General features: G+C 42.0%; 1 protein-coding gene across 1 annotated transcript in view; it reads right to left on the reverse strand.

Annotated features, from left to right (window-relative positions):
- Nucleotides 1-19,283, reverse strand: part of RABGAP1 (RAB GTPase activating protein 1) — a 62,126-nt gene that overhangs the window by 33,817 nt on the left and 9,026 nt on the right. The window contains exons 3-13 of the mRNA XM_064728120.1: nt 17,263-17,494; nt 16,613-16,817; nt 15,853-16,027; nt 15,443-15,600; nt 15,108-15,218; nt 14,426-14,492; nt 13,387-13,489; nt 12,021-12,190; nt 9,283-9,457; nt 8,572-8,665; nt 5,111-5,261 (exon numbers count right to left, since the gene is read on the reverse strand). Of these exons, the coding sequence (XP_064584190.1) occupies nt 5,111-5,261; nt 8,572-8,665; nt 9,283-9,457; nt 12,021-12,190; nt 13,387-13,489; nt 14,426-14,492; nt 15,108-15,218; nt 15,443-15,600; nt 15,853-16,027; nt 16,613-16,817; nt 17,263-17,494 (1,641 nt within the window). The remainder of the gene's footprint in view (nt 1-5,110; nt 5,262-8,571; nt 8,666-9,282; nt 9,458-12,020; nt 12,191-13,386; nt 13,490-14,425; nt 14,493-15,107; nt 15,219-15,442; nt 15,601-15,852; nt 16,028-16,612; nt 16,818-17,262; nt 17,495-19,283) is intronic.

Below are 19,283 nucleotides of genomic sequence, written 5' to 3' on the forward strand. Positions count from 1 at the left end.
GACTTGGCAGATTTTTAGTTAGTCTCATGCAAATGTCTGAAAACAAAAATTTGGGGGTTCTGCCCTATCTTTAACCCAAAAAAGATCTCTTTACTATTGTCCACCTTTTATTTTTTTAAATTTATTATGTTTCTACTCATGGCAACTGAAGTACTAGAACTGTAGCTAGGAAACATAAACTTTGAATTAAATTTAGGCCAGGGTATTGTGGATTTACAAAAAACAAGCTATGATTGAATTACTGCTGGAGAAATGATCTCCTATCTTTCCAAAGCAGAGAATGATTTACATACCAATTGATTCAAATAGGACTTCTGGATCCTTGGGCACTAATAGACACATTCTAAACAGCCCCAAGAAAACGTACATTGATACACTGAACTTCCTATGTCAGATACATAAAAACAAGGTAGCAATGGAAATACTGAGCCCAACCAAAACCACATCTGGTTGATGAAATTTCTAAACAGAAAATGCACCATGAAATCAAAAACTCCCCAGTGTTCAGGTTTTTATGAAAAGCTCAACGCCCTTAGAGCCGAGGTCTTTCTGCAGAAGAGCCACGTCTGTTTTTTTCCTTTCACTGACATTCTATTGTTTCTCCAAAGCTGAGAGCAACGACTCCACTCAGTGCTCCTGCCAGCTCGCTCCTGCTGGTTTACAACACCCAAAGCAGCAACAGCTCCCGTCCTGCTGCCCCTGCAGGGAGCTGTTGCTGCTTTGGGTGTTGTAAACCAGCAGGAGTGGTGCAGGTAAACTGCAGCTGGAGCTTATCTGGGGTACAGGGCCTGCTCCCCAGCTCTCTGGCTGGGGGCACCACCAGCCCAGCACCAGAGCCTCTCCTAAAGACACCCATATGTGTGGCTGAGGTCACTGAGACTCAAAATACTCTTGTGGTGTAGTACAGACTTCTCCCACCTCGTCTAAGGCAATGAACAGTACTCCAGAAATTATTCAAAGTTACAATGACAACTCCTGGGAAAACTGCTGCTTGTAAAAGATAATTAAACTTTTATCACCATGTGATCAAAATTAATCAAAGGAGGAATCTCAAGGTTCAGGCACGGTGACAAGGCTACGTCATCGTGCAGTGTGATGCACAGAGGCATGGTAGGTTCCATTTCAGCTGATTGTACACAGTCATGGCCCTCTGTTCTCCTGAAAATTCAATGCATTCTTTTTAATTTATAGGAACATATGGAAATATGATTGTGATATAAGTAGAAAATAAGCGTTAGCCACCCACAGCTAAGGTTCTGTCACATTTTATGCTGCTGCTGACAACACATTCAGTCAAACAACGGTAGTGACATTTTAATCTATTTCTTCATTAAAAACCAGCATCATTTGCAGCAAGACAGACAAGTATATTTGGTAGAACGTCTGTGTTCTATAATCCTCGTCTCATGGAGACAAAAAGGTGGGAAGATGAGAAAGTGGGTAGCAGGAGTTCTGCTATAAGAAAGACTGGAACAAATTAATCTCCTACCAGGCCTGGGATTTCTCCCAGAAATGGTGACCCTGGAGTAACATTGCAGGATACTCCTCCTGACACTGGACTATTACTTTTTATTTTATTTGTGCCACAAGATGTCCCTCTCACGTTGTAATTTTCTTAATATAGTGTATTTATCTGGCACAACAGTTCATGGCTTTTTCCTTTCAACATTACTTCCTCCCACACAGACCTATATCCAAAAGCTTTTTATTTTCTCCTCCATATTGTAAATGTCAGGCTTTTAATGTTGATATTATGAAGAACTTCTCTACTGACAGATTTAGCAGTTGTATTAATCCTTTCTAAAATTTGTCTGTTGTAGCTGTTGTCTCCTTCACTTTGTATCATGTGTATTTCTCTTTTTTAGCCTGTCTGGCTCGCTTTATGTGTTTTCTACTCAACAACACTTTCCATCCACCTATGCCTGTCCAGAACATGGGATATTGCTCCTGCAGGTGTCTGTGAACACCTGGAGTGAGTCCCTTTGTGTCTTCTGCTACCTTTCAGTGGCTGGAAGGCTGAAGATTAACAGCCCTAGCTGTGATTGCCAAAGTGCTACCAGGACCAGATGCCTCTTGCAGGGATTGTCTAGATCGCTTCACCTAGAGCTTGCTTTCTGTCCCCAGTAGGGACATGACCTTAATTCACTGGGCTGGCTTTCATCCACACTCCCCACCACCAGCATGGCAATCTGGAGCTGCTAAAAGCTTTATTATTGCACACAGATGGTGTGCAAATTCTCAAAAGTAATTTGTGGAAGCGCCATGATGGTGAAACTTCAACCTTCCCGCAATAACAAAAGCGCAGAGAACAAACCCCAGCCAGTGTGTGGCAAAGAAAACCAGAGCAAATAATTAATATATGCTGTCATGATGACTGGAACACAAAGAACACACCTTGAAACACAATTTCAATGCTATTTTTAAGTCATATTCAAGAAGAGAGCTAGACACAGCTCTCATGAATGGCAGAACACAACAGGAGACATTTCCTTTTCAATCCTTCAGTAGCCACTACTCAACAGTGAACAAAAAACTGTTCTTTCAGCAATTAATTTGCAAAGGAAAGAAAAAAAAAAAACCAGATTACCTGAGCCTGCTCAGGAAAGCAACCACCAGAAGAAATACATCCCACATCCTGTGCACAAGGGGAGAAAATCCCTGAAACAGGCCTGAAGGTTATGAAGCAGCTGTCAACACAGATCCTTATTAATTTGGGACTGTGCTGCTGCATGGGGTCAGGAAAAGCCTGGCAGAAATCAAATGCAGCTACAGGAACAGAGGGCAACATGAAGAGAGAAGGGGCACTGCATTTTGAGCACAGGTTTCCTGCATCTCCTGCTCACATCCCAGGGCACGGGTTTTACATGGACTCCCTGTGCTCCTGCACTACACCACAGCAGTTATTCTCACATAAACCCCCTTCAAGGCATGGTAATGCAAATAACTGCAGGCTTGCCAGAGAAGAATTGGCATTAGTGACATGCAAAACATGGCAAAGCATTACAAAGATGGGAAAGCAATGTAATATAATGGACCCTTGTCTTCATATAATTAGCAATTTTTTTCCCAGGAACATTTACTCCTATACATTGCTGCATACTGACTGTAACTGAGCTGCTATTTTAAGAGCAGTAAGAATTAGTCACATTGGAACTCCAAAATTATCACATTTCATGCCTAAGAAAAGCATGAAAAAAAATTTAAGGCCAAAGTGCAGCCCAGCTTTATTATACTCTTGGCACAGACTATGTCCAAAGGGTCTGCAAACATTGTATTGCTGGACCCTGAATTCATGTTCTCCTCAGCCTCCCAAACAACCCTTGCATTTTTTGCCTGTTCTCCTCAGTACCTCCACACAGGCACTGAAAGATAACCCTGCTTAAAACCTTGCACATCTTCCACTGCCTGCAGACTGAAGAAATCCCAATTCCCCTGTGAACCAAGCACACATTTCTGTGCTCAAACACCAGCATCTGTCCCTTCCACAGGAACAGTCCCAGCCTGTTTCCGTATTTAAGTCACAACAAAACAAACAGCCATGGACAGCACTGGGCTAATATGGCACCTCCAGATTAGGGAGGTCAACAAAATTTTCATTTGCTGCAGCTGGTGTGCTGCTGATATAGCACAGACCTCATGGGACCACAGCAGGGCCTGAAAATGGTCACCCAGGACCCATTCTCTCTAATTCCTTAATTAGCTTCTGTGCTGAACGAGCACTGCAGGCACGGCCAGTGCTCCTCAGCAGAGCACAGGGCAGGGCCAGCCCGCTCTCCCTCACACCTGCACTCCAGAGATGCTTCCAACACGAGATGCAGGTTACTTTCTTTGTCTCAGCCAAATGACAAGGAGAGGAAAGGTTTCACAGGTTTAAAAATGAAATGTTACACTATCCCCTTCCAGCTGACAAAGATAGTAGCAAACGTGTCACCAACTGTGCCACAAAGACATCATCTTTTGCATTCTGATACCAAAACACTGAAACAGAGAAACAAGTGAGGCTGACAACTACTCACCAGGCAATTAAAATAACACAACAGGATAGCTGTGATCACTCCTTGCCAGAGCACTCAACCTCCACATTACTTATATGATTTATTCACCATAAAATCCATGTTACAGCTCTACAATGCATAAACCAGCATTAAGGAATTTGGATCAATTTTTTTCTGCATTCATCAATTATATGAAAATACTTATTTTCATATACAGAACATTTTTAGCTGATTTAACATGGTTCATTCACATTATGTAGGATCCCTCCTGGATGACTTCAGCAGAAACTGAGTTTAATTTCAGAAGCCCTCCTGCCCTCGGACTAAGGTCTTTAATTGCTCCTTGTGAATCTGTGCCATCAAAATATAGAGATACAAAGGCTGATTCACTTGTTTTGCTTTTTAACTGGTGAATAATTAATTTCTGTAATATCTGTACTTAAGCTGTATCATTAATAATTTCTAATACAGTCCTTCTAGACTTGCATGTTTGATGAAAGCAATAAAATCCAATGTAGCAACACAGATAATGGTCAAATCCAAATTAACCCATCAGTTTTCTGGATAAGAAGGTGACATTTCATTTTGTGACCCATTCGTTGCTTGAACTTTGAGAACCACTGAGTGATGTCTTTACAAACGATTCTTATATCCTTTTTCTACCTTACTGGAGTCAGCATTCAAGATGAGAAGTCACAAAACTGCTGTCCAATGCAAAAACATCCACATTGTTCTGTTTTCTTTCTACCAAAAAAGGCTGCAATTTCTACTAGTGTTGGATTTTTAGCATAAACACTGAGACAACACAACAAAATCCAGCTTCCATTCAGAAAAGCCAAACAAGCAAAGAAAATTATTCTGTCCGTTATGAAAGCAATTAATAGGATATTTATTTTTTACAAACTCAGAACTCGGCTGGGTGAAACAGGACTATAAAAGGAAAGCAGTGTAATGCCACCAGCAGCTCTGTAGGGTTTTTGTTGGAGGATTGAATCACAGTCAGTCCTTGGTACATCCAGGTACACTCAGGGACCCTGAGGCAAGAGTACGCCTGAAGCCACGGCATTCCCACTCTTTCAGAAATGGGGGAAAAGAGCTGAAAAAAGCCACGGTACCTTTGTGATGAGGATCCTGTACTTCTCCACCAGGTGGTCGTTGTTGTGACACCCAGCCAGCAGCTGCCACACCTCGCCCCGCAGCGCCTCGGGGACGCCGCTCCGCACCAGCGCCGACAGCGTCTTGGGCCGCACGCTCAGGTTCAGGTGCCTGCAGGGAGGGCTCGGTTACTGCCCACAGCCACGGGAACCGGCTGGGACAGCAATCACAGCACCCTGCCATGCACTCCGGATCTCTGTGTGAAATTCAGCACACACAGCACACCCTGGGACAGCGCTCACAGCACCCTGCCACGCACGCCGGATCTCTGTGTGAAATTCAGCACTCACAGCACATCCAGGGACAGCACTCACCCTGCCACGCACTCTGGATCTCCAGGTGAAATTCAGCACTCACAGCACTCACAGCACCCTGCCATGCACTCCGGATTTCTGTGTGAAATTCAGCACTCACAGCACCCTGCCACGCACTCCGGATCTCCAGGTGAAATTCGGCACCCACAGCACTCACAGCACCCTGCCACGCACGCCAGATCTCCAGGTGAAATTCAGCACACACAGCACCCTGCCATGCACGCCAGATCTCCAGGTGAAATTCAGCACTCACAGCACCCTGCCATGCACGCCAGATCTCCAGGTGAAATTTGGCACTCACAGCACGTCCAGGAACAGCACTCACAGCACCCTGCCATGCACTCTGGATCTCTGTGTGAAATTCAGCACTCACAGCACTCACAGCACCCTGCCACGCACGCCGGATCTCCAGGTGAAATTCAGCACTCACAGCACATCCAGGGACAGCACTCACAGCACCCTGCCACGCACGCCGGATCTCCAGGTGAAATTCAGCACTCACAGCACCCTGCCACGCACTCTGGATCTCCACATGAAATTCAAGTTCATTTGGAGCACTACTTCCCAAACTATTTTCTTGACTCTCATTGAATTTATATAGATATAACATTCAGCAAACCAAAGCACTCCATTAAATGCTACAGGACAGAGGTCACAGCCTGTAAATTCCAAGTTCAGACTAGCCCAAAATGAGCAGTGTGCATGGGTCTCCTGGCAGGAGGTGACCCTCTCAGGGAGGGAGGGACAGGAGTCAGAGCTCTGGGAATGACCTCTCGTGGTTCTGCAGCTGCCCCCCTGCACCAGGGCAGCCTCACTGAACTGCTCCTTCCAGCGAGACCACTGACAGCTCATCAATTACAGCACTGCAAGCTGTAAAAACTAAACCTACTTATAATTTATGCACTTACAGCATGTTAAACTGAACAGCTCATTTGTGGCTTATATATAAAAATCCCCAAAAGACACACGTCTTTAAATCACAGAAATTACTATTTTTCAGTAGTTACTAAAAAACAAACTTCTGGATAAAATGATCAAGAGAACTGACAGACAAAGCCAGGCAGAAAGATGAACTTGTGTCACATCAACTGCATTATGTTCTTAATAAACTGGCATTTATTAATGTTTGTAACAGTCTAACAGATACATGGATAATAATTTCACACAGACTGGGATTCCCTATGGCCTTTCTCCAGTCTACAGTGCTCTGACACAATAATCTAGAGACTAACAAGGCAGACATTTAAATCACTATTTATTGCACAGAACTCGAGACCATCATGTCCTCCTTCACCGTGCTTTCTCTAAAAGAAATTAACTAAAAAAAAAAAAATATTTATAAAGTAGTTACATTTATATCAATGTCACTATAGACATATCTTTATAGAGCATTTATTATGCCTTTATAATATGTAAGTATATTTATATAAAATACTTCCTATATACAAAATATTTCTGTAAAGGCCTATAAAACTGCTTTGCCTTACTCTCAGATCAGAGGAAGTACAACAGTAGTTCCAATGAACACAGTCATGAAGGCTGTAGACTAAAGGCTACACACTACTGGATTCTTCCCAACTATGTTTGAAATGAGAAAATTGTGTGACTCAGCAGTTATGAAACATCAGCCAAATATTCTTTGGTATCACAAGATACCAAATATTTAATTACTATACAAATCTAATTACACAATTCTAAAAAACTAGCATGAAACTACCTGAAGTCTGATTTTTATGGTTTTCAATCCTCTTATGTTAAAAGCTGGGGGATCATTGCTTCCAAATACACGTTTTTAGTTAAGAAGGAAAGCCCTTTAACACATATTAAAGCTGTTGCCAGCATTAGCACAGAAGCATTTCATATCCTCTTAGAGCTGCCAAAACATTTCCAATGGGAGTCAGGTGGCTTAATTATCTCCGAGCCCTTGGAAGAATTACAAAAAAATTCAAGTTGAAAGAAACTTTCTCACAGCAGCAGATGCAGAGAGCTCATGTGGGAAAGATGTTTCTCCAAATCCAGGAGAGGGAAAAGGGATCACACATCATTTTACCACAGCCTTCCTCTCCTACAAATGCGTCCACTTAGTGCAAAACCAAAGAGGAAGGAAAACGACTTGTTCAAATAAGCAATAAGTGCAGAAAATACTAAACAGTTACAATCTTAATTTAAAGAGATTCCTAAGTGGTCACATCAATATTTTTTCTCATCTAAGCTGCATGACTGACTCCAATCTCTGCTGTCCCACTCCTTAGATCCAACACCCCACTCAACCTCTGACTTGCTGTCCAGCCCCCGCCCTGCTCTCACTGACTTCAGCAAGCAAAAGGCCACAATTAAAGCTGCAAGTAAAGAGTCAAAATGAAGCCTGTTTGAGCTCAGTCTCATGCTGCCCATCACCCTCTTTGTGGGGAAAAAAGAAAACCTAACAAAATCCCTGAATTTTACAACAGTCAGCATTTCTTTGGAACTGCTCAGGCTACCTCAAGATGAATAAAACAATCCCTCACCAAAGGAGGATTGTGTTGCATTAGCAATTGGACTGTCAAGAAACACTCTTCTCGTACACTGACATTTTCCAGGGAAAAACAGCAGAGCTCATGTACTTCCTTCTTGGCAGGCTCTGGAGCCTTCCTTTAGATAAGGGGGGAAAAACATCTTCTCTATCCAAGTCCCAATCTCCCATTTCTTAAGCTACAGTCACTAAGATATGACAGCTGCACGAAAAACTGGCTGTGAACCCAGTCAGAATTACAAAGAGGAATGGAAGTGATCTGTGCAGAACAGACAAAGCAAGAGCTGCATTTTCTCTACACTACTTAGTTTAGGTTTTCCTTTAATAAAATCCCAAGGAACCTGAAGAGAAGTAGAGTTTTAAGGCAGAACCAACTAAAGACACAGCCTAAGTGAATTTCTGTACATTAAGCATGCACTCAAAAATTAAAATATTTATAACACCTCTAAAGAAATCAGAAAACATCAAGGCAGAGAATAAGGGACAGAGAACTAAATCCAAACTAATCTTACATCAAACGGCCTCTGGAAACAAAAACTCCAAGCAGAAGGAGCAATCAGACTGAGAAGATTCAGAACGTGATTTTGCCACTTACCACTTGGACAGCAGCTCTCCCCACGTTTCAAGAATTTTTTCTGCACACTCTTTGGAAACATCTCCAGAACCACTTAAGAGTGGTTCATCATTGTCTGCCAAGAGAACAGAAGGGACACTTCAGCCAAGGCCACATGGAAGGCCAGCAGGAAAAGTGGAAAAGCAGAAACCCAAGTTATCTCCATTTCATCTTTGTAATGCCAGATGTTTCTATACTCAGAAGTGGTTGTGGTTTGCTTAAATTTTTTTTTTTTTTAAGTAGAAGTTCTTGAAAATGCTTTAAGTTCCAAGCTGGGCAGGTCCTGGTACAGTTTCATCTCTCCCAGATGTCTGACTCTCCACTAAAACACTGTCTGCTGACACTTCCAAATAACACCAGCTTCTCCTTCTGCTCTCAAACCTGCTCACAGCTGCTCAGGGAGGGGCAGAAGCCACATGATAATCCCCAGTTTTTAGGAGCCCTTTTTCACATTGTCCCAAATACAGCACACAGGAGGCCTGGGCTGAGAAAAGCAGGGACACTGAAGTGCCAGAGGAGGGAGAGGCTGACCAGGAATGCCAGGATCTTGCAGGCTATGGGATCCTGCAGTATTCCAGCAAGAAAACCCCTCCATCAGGCAGATTCTGACTGGAAGGGATCCTACATCTTTTATAACCACATTATTCACCAGCTGCCCTTTCTCAAAGTCCACAAAGCACAGGAGCTTCTTACCTTCCTCCTCATCATCCTCTGGAGGCGACGGGATCATGGAGCCCTGCGAGCCCGACTGGGGCAGGCGCAGGGAGGGGCTGGCTGTGGTTTTCCTCCTCTCCCTCTCAGATTCACTCTCCAGGCACACAACCTCATACAGAGTGTCAGAGTTGTTCTTCCTGTCCTTCTGCTTGATCTAGGAAACAAGGTTCATTCCACTGAGGAAGAGACACAAATGCCACATCACTTCCTAAGGCTCTGCCTTCTCTTTCCAGACCAGGAGAGCTGAGGAACAACTTCCATCCCGTTCCACAGTGAGGAATGTTCACACCTGGGACACACTTAATGCCAGGGGCAGGCTCTCAGTGCTCCCTGAAACCTGCTGGGTGGTGCTGCACCCACAGGCACAAGGGGCACCTGGATCTGCCATCCACAGGGAGCTCATCTTTCCAACCATCAATGAACTGGACACAAACGCACTAAATGTTTAAAGTTATAAATGCATCTGTGGTCTAAGACATGAAGGTTCCTCAGCAACTACATGAAATATGCAGCAACTTGCCTTTATTCAAACAGTAGTGGAAAATTGAAAGCAAAAACTTAAAAATTATGTCAAATTCTTCTTCAAAGAGAATTTATAAAATGAGTTAAAATAGAAAAGGTTTCTGGGAATACTGATGGTGGCAAAAGTAGTCTTAAAAATTTGTTCATATTTATTTGAACAAGACGAGATGAGCTTTAAGGTCCCTTCCAAACCAAACCAGTCTGGGATTCCATGATTTTCCCACAGTAATGGTCTTTAGCAAAGCTTCCAACTCTGTGTATACATTGCTGCAGGAACACAAATTGCTGAGTTCCAAAGCCTACTCTGTGACCCTGTTTCTCCATAATTTTCAATGCTTTGGTACCTTCCTTTCCTTTAAAGAAGGATTTTTATTTGTGAAGCAGTTCTAAAATTTTAATACATTTTAAGGACTTGGATTTTTTTTTTTCCTAAATGAATAAAAATAGAAAGCAGAGAAGAGAAGGTGAAGAAGAGAGTGAAATAAGATTCATAATTGTACTCCACACTAAGCTCCCAGTGCTCAATTTTATTCTTTGGAGCATTAAAAATGAAGAGAAATACATCAAATCCAAAAATGACTAAATCACTAAATGCAATCGGAGCAAATAAAATCCCTCTGCTTTCACCATTTCCGAATAAAGAAACACTGCCAAAGCAAGATAAGCCAATTCTACACAGCTGTACTTTTAATAGGCTAATCATGACTCCACAGAAACAGGTTTCCCTTCCAGGCTTATCAGGAAGTACATTCTATATTTGTTGCTTCCACTACGAGTTTTGATAATCTTCCATTAGTAAACACTGCAAGTTGGATAACCTGACAGTGTCTGTGGAAAAAGAGAATTGGCCAAGATAAGTCACAATGTCTGTGAATTTGGTAAGACAAAAGATCCAGAATTAGCTCAGTAAGATAAGCTTCCTCTAAACTGCCAAACAGAAAAGGCACCTTTTGGAGGCTGCAGAATATTTATAGCCCAACAGCCTCTACATGCTCCACCTCAAAAATATTCTAAATACAAAGGCTGAGCTCATCCATGAAGAATTTTTCCACCTTAAACTTTGAAGGATAGGGGTTTTTCTTTACATAGAAAAAGAATCCTTGGTGAACTTCATCTTTGTTACTACCCAGATGCATTCTTTGTTAGCACTTAAAGGCAAGTGTAAAAAGAATGAAGAAAAGCCTCTTGCTTAACTCAAATCCTCTTTAAATAAGAACACTTATCATGAAATTAGGACTCCAACACTGCTTTCTTTTTGGGCTGCACCCAGAATTGCTAAGCCTTGAGAGAGCACGTACATCCACATTGTTATTTGCTTTTATACATTTCCAGTTCTTTAAACAGGACTTTCATTTCAGAACAATAGTTTCTAGAGCAGAAGAACAGCAGCTATTTCAAGTACATGATCTCTTCAGTGACTTGGACCTTCAACTTACCAGCCTTATTTTGAGACTAAGTTATTGCCTTGTACTGTTATTAGGAATATCCTGAACAGAAATAATCCTTCCATTTTTAGGACATGGGTAAAAAAGTAAGTTGGAAAAAACAGTAAAAATTTTTTAACAAGTTCTAGGGATTTTTTGTGGTTGCTTGGATTTTTTTCCCCAGGGCAAACTTGGGGTATGTGTGAAATATCTGTTTCCAACCATGCAGAAGGGGAAAATAGACTTTGACAAAAAATAATTTCCTTTGGAATTTCATGTGGATGTTCGCTCATCTAAAAAAGAAACGTTCAGTTTGCATGATAAAATAAGTCTAGTGATCTATCAGATACCATGTCACCAGGATTACAGCAAGGACATTTTTTTTTTCTCTTAACCCTTAATTTTACACAATTATTCCTCCATACCCTTATGGCAGCAAGTCTCAGCATAGCCCCAGTTTGCAGATAAATCCTCCCTTCCTTTTCTGGCTGTGGTTTGGCTGGAAAATCCATAACCCCCTCTGTAACCTCGCAGACTCATCAAAGCTATCAAAAAAGCTATTTCAGGCTCTTTATGGGAACTGCAGATAGCCAGCAACAATCAGCACAATAAAGGGTAGCCTTTCTCAAAGTCAAGTTCATTTATTTTACCTCTGTGAATCAGGAGGAAAATGTTGCATTATGAACATTATATCAGTAAAGGTTTTAGCAATCATAGGGAGAAACAGCCTATTAACTGTCAATTTTATTTCTTTATTTTTTAACACATTACCTGTTTCAATTTTAAGAAGAAATTTTCAGTTGAGCTCCGTTTGCTGAAGGGCCAGAACAGCCTCTCATTAGGTGAGCAAACTCTGACTTTTGTCTCCAGAATGAATCGAACGGGCTCCTGCACCTCAGTTATGACCAAATCCACAGCAGTGGTCATGAACAACACTTTATCTAGAGAGAGAAAATGAAGCCACAATGTGAAAAGAAACATTTCAAATAAAATATTCCATAACCCCTTTCCCAGTAATATGGAAGAACAAAGGAAACTTTCCTTTTCAGAATCGATTTTCCCCCCAATTTAACATCTCAAAACCCTACAAGTTTCAAAACAGGAAAATTGGATCACTATGCACTATTCACCAGAGAGTAAGGAAACTGCAGCCTTCAAGCCAAGAAAATGATCTTGTTAAAGAGAATAAAAATTCTTCTTTTTCAAATCCCACTGAAATTGTATCCAAAACCTTCTTTAAACATTAGAGAGGATCCGTGCATTTAACTGCACAGTGCAGACCTCTTGCCATCCAGCCTAATTACACTTCAATTCTTTTTTGGTTTTAGAAGTTACTTAAGTGTTTAATACCATGATATTAAAGGCATTTAAGACCATGTCAGCTGTGAAGTTCCAAAAATTGCCTACACACTCTGATGCTCCAACAGGAGGCAACAGGGCTCGGTGACCCAGGAGATGTCTCTGGCAGGGAATGATAAATTGTGTCCTTCAGGCAGGGTGGCATCCACTCCAGCACCACACTGTGCCCAGCAGCTGACTTCATGACACTGCCCAGTCAATTCCCATTCACTTCCCAACCTCTGGCACACAACAGTGACAGGAGATTGGAAAGATGATAATTCAGCTGACATCTTCAAAGAAGTAATGACATTCTCTTTCAGGACTCGAGAGAGCAGTGCAACATCAGCTATTTTTGGATGACACTTGGAGTGGTTTGCTTTCATTTTCACAGGTATGGGAATCCTTCTGTTTAATTAAAAACTTGGGTTTGGAAAAGATTGAACTGACCACAAGACACTGAGCAAAGCAAGTGCCTGCAAAACTCATTTAGTGCAATTCCCAATGGGATTCTTGAAAAGGTCCAGTGGTGAACAGAGCACCTGCATCCTGCCCCACACCTGCAGAGCCTCCTACAAGGACACAGCTCCTACAACATATTACTGAACATTGCTTGCTTTTATTTGTCTTTTTGGTTTTTTTTTTTTAAATTTCACATGGCATTTAGCACTCTGCTTTCTGAGAACATATCCTATTCTGTGAAAGTCTTTTGTGGGATTCTTCTGAAAAGATAATTCATCCAATGCCCACTATGGAAGTAATTTCCCTGCCTAGGGATAACACCTGGCAACATTCATACCTTTTGGTGTTTCTTCATTTACAAACTGGAAGTGTGGAGACTTTTGATTCCAGCTCCCAGTGATCACGTATGATTTCCCATCAGAACTTTTACCCATGGACTCCTGGAAACAAGGTAAGTTTATGTTTTGTTTTTTTTTTTTAATAAAGAAGTTTCTACATGATGTAGCACCAGCCCTGTGAAAGAGCTACTGCACTGGCAAGGAAAGGGCAAGTCCATGTGACAGAGTCTGCAGCAGAGATCATCTCTGAAGGAAATAACAGAGTTCCCCTGCAATCCTTGGTGTCCATGCTGATAACACTGAAAGGCCAATTAATAATAATTATTCTATTAGTACACGGCATGATCAGTCATTTTGGAGGTGGCCATTGAACAGCAGCTTTCAGTTTACAGGGGTGTGGATGAGAACACAATACATGTTATTCAGTCACTAAGAACCAAACCAATATTTTATCTAATGCTCAGCTTGTCTGTCTTCACAACAACCTTATTTTCTGGGCAATCCAAAGCCTGGCAGAAAACAAAATTATTCATGTAGTATTAAACCTTTTTGAGTAGTCACTCTGTACTGCATAAATACTAGCAAATTTGTTGTCACTTCAGCCTTGTGAAGTCAAATGATCCCTATCATTACTCTATAGAGAAAAGTGAGTCACAAGCACCCACTAGTTCTGTGTTACACTGGAAGCCTCTCAGGCCTCGATTCTCACACTGATAACTAAGCTGTAAAACTTTCCATGTTCAAAGCACAGCACTTTAATATTCAGGATATCTAAAAATAAGGTTCCATGTTTCTTATTTCTGGCCCCTGAATGAGAACAGCCATGACTGACTGTAAAACTGGGCAAGTCCCCTGACCAAGCACCAGGTCACGTCTAACTGAGCAGCAGAGGCAGGGATTGAGCTCAACTGCCCAGAGCCTCACCCTCAGCAGTGGAACCCACACCATCAACAACTGCAGAAGTGCTCCCTGTCCATCCTGACATCATGCACAATCATAACCCAAGTTCTTACTGAGTTTTGTTAAAAAGATCCTTACCAAATCCAGAAGGTGCATGTCGCCACTCCGAACGTCTTTCCCACGGCTAAGGAGAAGGCCAAAACATCTGCAAAGCCAGGCAAAAAATGTAACTGCAAAACTTGGACATGCTCATCAACAAACCATTAACCTTTCTTATCTAAGTATTTGCGGTCATACATCACAAACAGCCCATGAATCCACTGACAAACATCAACAAACCTTGACATTTGAATGCAGCATCAAGCACATCCAGCAAAACAATGTCAAGCCAACATCAAAAACGTCCAGCAAGATTTCAGGATCATATTTACAAGATGATTTTACCCAATTTACAGCCTGGAAATTGTTCCATTACCTTTGTTTTACAGAACAGTCTAATAAAGTCACTGCTAACAAGGGTTCCTTATACCACAACAACACTTGGCCTGCAGTCTTCTGCCCTTCCTTTGGTGGCTTTTTTTTGGGTTTTTTAGACATATTTGCATAGAATTTACCCTTCAGTAGGGACAAGGATCAGATGAAACACAAGGACCTCTTTTATGATTTCATTTTGGCCTTTTCACAGATATTTTTGGCCCACATAGGTATGTCCCACTTCATCCTCAAGAGAAGTATGGCACTAAATCACAGAATAATTACTAACCTGCTCCCTCAGAGGCAAAATACAGATAAAGAGTCTTTTAAAAGTTGATGACATTACCTTTCAATAGCAAGTTCTTTATTCGTTGTCTGCTGCACATAAATCACAATCTTCTTATCAATCCCTTGGCGGAGTTTGAAGCATTGCCTGTCCTTGTCTTTGGGAACTGCACTGTTATTCATCAGGAAAGAAAAGAAAGAATTCTCAATTTAGCTGCATTCCTTGCATACAGTGAACCCAGCATCAGACACTGGTGCAGCTCCTTACACCTGGGATTCATTTAAACTAGAATAGGAAACTCTCAAAAAGGGAATTCAGGCACCACCTCAGCCTCACACTCTCTATTCACACACTTTCCAACAGAATCATATGCTGCACAAAAGAAGAATCTCTACCTGAAATAACCTTTCCCATCATCTTCTTTGATTTCCAGAGACACGGAGAAGGTGAAGATGTCGCTGTCAGGAGTCTGGGGGGTGGCAGTGGCTGAGAGCGGGGTCTGTTTGGCAGAGCGCCGGAAGGCAGTGGCAAAGCTGTACAGGATTCGGCTCACCTGCAGCCAGAGGGACAAACAGCAGCTGAAACCACCCTGCATTTTCACTAATTCACAACAAATTGTATGAAAATCATTCCATTTTAGCATCTAATTAACTGTAAGGATACTGTTAACTGTGCATTCTTATCCCATAACTAAGGTTTGCTGATGGATGAATTACATTACTTAAAGTGCCTGAAAAACTTCCTTTAAATTTCATAATAACATTTACATGTACGTAATATCATTTGACAAAAAGCTTGCACTTACAGCCTCTTGGATTTCACATCGGAAGACATGAATCCTGAAGAGTTCTGCATTGTAGTGGCTTTCAGTGAAAGCAAAGCAATCACTTTCAGGGGTCCCATCGTGCCCTCGTACACAGAAAAGGATTTTATAGATTGGATAATTTGCTATTTCTGTGTTTGTCTGAGGATCTAAAAGTCTGTTAAAATAGAGAGAGGGGAAAAAAAAGCGAGCTTGCACCTTTAGAAGAATTATTTCAGCCAGACATAACTTGCAAGCTTTAACAATTTCATACCTCCTAGAGAAGTACACCACAAAAGCTAGATCCTGTCATTTACTGCAAAGCATGACCACCATAATGATGCTTAAATTGAACAACACAAAAAAATACAATGCCACAAATGTTTCCACCAATAATTTCCCCATGGTTTTCAGGGATTAGTCTTCCAAAAGTTACACTAATATTTGGCAGTGGACAGACCCACCTCTGTCAGGCCTCGTGTATCAGACATTTTCCAAACTACTTTCCAGGCTATTTCCAAAGTGCTCATCAATAACCAATCCCACTATGGCTTTGGTGATAGCTTGGATGATCACAGTACATTTTGGTAGAGTGTTTGGTAAACAAATTCAAAGGACTCCTTTTGACAGATGTCTGTAAAACCCCCTTCTCCCACTAAAGAAAATCCAAGCTGCTCAAGTCTCCTGCAGGTAAACCATCAGCTTGTTGGCTTTCCAAAGGAGCCAAGCTGAAGGCAGAGCCCCAGAGCAGCGAGCCCCGTACCTGACGGTGCCCTCGGAGACGTTGGGCACGGACAGGGTGACGTCCAGGGAGATCTGGCACTGGCCCCGCAGGATGGACATCATGCGCAGCGCCTCCACCTCGCTGCGCGGCGCGTTCACCGAGGCACAGCCCAGGTAGGTCAGCTTGCTGAACACCACGCTGTCCTCGTCCGTCACCGGCGTGAAGGGGCTCAAATCCTCACAGTCTAGGGCAGCACAGCAGGGGGAGCGTCAGAAACAAGGCAGGGCACGGCAAGGGAAGGGGCAGACACTGCTGCTGACACTGACTGTCAGGCACTGGCTGCCCACGGAATAGGAGACAAGAGAGGCTGAGAACAGAAAAGCCAGGCCAGGTCAAAACACTAAAGGAAAGCCCTGTACTTATATTTTATACAGCCAGGCAAGTAAGCTTAATATTTGTGCACACATCTCAGGGCTGATATAGCAGTGTTTTCAGAATACAGGACAGTTCAGCAGATATTAACTCTTGCATCACATACATAACCTGGAATTTACTGCACTAAGTGATTATAATGTGAGACATGGGGAAAGACTACTGGCCACACGTGTACCTAAATTCTCTTCACTTTCCCCACGAAAAACAAGTTCATAAGATACTACCAGGCATTCCTCCCCATTTTTTTTCCTAACCTCCTTGGGATGGTTTCACTGGCAAGCTCATTTCTGGTTTCTGGAGTCCTGCCACCGACACTGGGTTAATGGTGGAGGATGCTGACGCTTCAAGGACAACAGGTTCTTCCCCATCTCCATCAGTTCTGACTTCTCCCAGGTCCCGGTCACTGCCCTGATCCTCCATGGGTGGATCCATCAGCACGTCCTCCAGCTCCCGCTGCAGCTGCTGCTCACTTCCATTCCCCACAATCTGAGAGCCACAGAGTTGGGACACAAAAAAGAAGAAAAGACTGTTCAAACAACAAAAAACACCCCTCAGGCACAGGGTCATTCATATTGCTTTTTATTTACCAGTCAAAGCAGCAGTCAACAAATTTAACGCAGTTACAACCATAAACACAAACTGCAGGGTGCAAGTGCTCACCAGCATGGATTATATCCTCCCTGCTCTAACAAATCTACAAGCTCAAAGCAGGAATTTTCTAGCACTAGAAATAGCGGGGAGATTACTTTTAAACCAGTCTTTAATCAGTAACTACAAAGACTACCTTTGACAGAGAAACTTCCAGATGTCCACAGTATGGGCTATAACAATTCTCAGATTAACACCAGAAAGGGATAAATGCAATTAAATATGTTAGGTGCTTTATGGGCAAGACAGAGAGGTTTCACAGGAAGAGAAGCATCTGGAACAAGATTTTGCCATCATGCTGAGGAGAAGCAACAGCTTTGCTTTGTTTCCCAACGCTCAGCTGCAGTCTGACTTTGAGCTCATTGAAGTCAACATGAAAGCATGAAGGCACCTCAACAGTGTGAAATAAGGTCCTGAAGTGGAAAGGGAATGAAGGCATTCATTTCAGGAAGCTCTCAGATACTGGTTCTACGGAAACTCTTTGTCCATTCCTCTGCAGTTAATAGGGAAGTGACTGAATTTGCAGAGTATTTACCAGATGCCATCAGCAAATGACACTTGCTTCTAACACCTCTGCAGCTGCTGCTGGTTATTCCTGCTGACACCAAAATTCAACCTAGGAGCACTTCCATATTCTCACCTCTCTGTAAACTCACTGACCAGCTACTAAAATCCAAATTATTCAACTAGCCCAAAAAGTAATAATCTAGTGACTGTTTTGCCACAGAATCTAAACAATAACAAGAGACATTTATGCTCTTGAAATTGCCACAAACAGAATGTCACTTTTTGTACAGATTAAAATACACTCCTGTGCTGTGATCACCTGCCAGGAGCAGGACAGGGTAACTGCCTTGCTCAGCTGTACACCCACAGGGGGAGGCAGCTGTAACCTGCAACTAGGCACAGAAATCCACACATTGCCATTTTCCTCCCAACAATTTTAGTATTAATTTCTGTGATACACTGTGGAAAAATCCTGCACAAGCATGGGGTCATCAAAGGCTTTCAAGCATCATGTTTATTATTCAAGTCTTTGCATACAATCATCAGAAAGATGATGATGGATGATGATGATGATGGAAGATGCACCATGTTCCTTTACTGTATGGAGTTTATATGTTTTGTAACAAAATAGAATTAATTAATTATACTGCCCTGTCAGTCCCTTCAAAGGCTATATATCAAAAAACCTAGAGTAACTTCTACTTTACAGAGCCTGTTCTCTATGAAACCTGAAGTTAAAATTCATTCTGGTAAAAAACTGCCTCTGATACAGCTTTCCTCACAGTCAACAGACTTTGGTTTGGGAAAGGAAGGTGAAAAATTCATATCCAGTGAGAACTACATGTTGTATTGGTATTAATATAACATGCACATGAAAAATGTTCTATTCTATCAAGATTAAAAGCCAAAAAATCTGAACTGTGATCTACTCTACTTGGTAAAATAATCAGTATGAATAACATACCTAGATGTTACATCTATAAAACATGATCTTGAAAATAAAATTTCCCAAAAATAGTAGTGACAGGTAAAACACAAATTCAAGTTGTTTACAGAAAATAGGCATGTAAAAATAAAAAACCCATCTCATAGATATTCTAAAACATCATCATCAAAACCC

Source organism: Zonotrichia leucophrys, chromosome 17 (genome assembly GCF_028769735.1).
Source record: "Zonotrichia leucophrys gambelii isolate GWCS_2022_RI chromosome 17, RI_Zleu_2.0, whole genome shotgun sequence".
Taxonomy (NCBI): Eukaryota; Metazoa; Chordata; class Aves; order Passeriformes; family Passerellidae; genus Zonotrichia; species Zonotrichia leucophrys.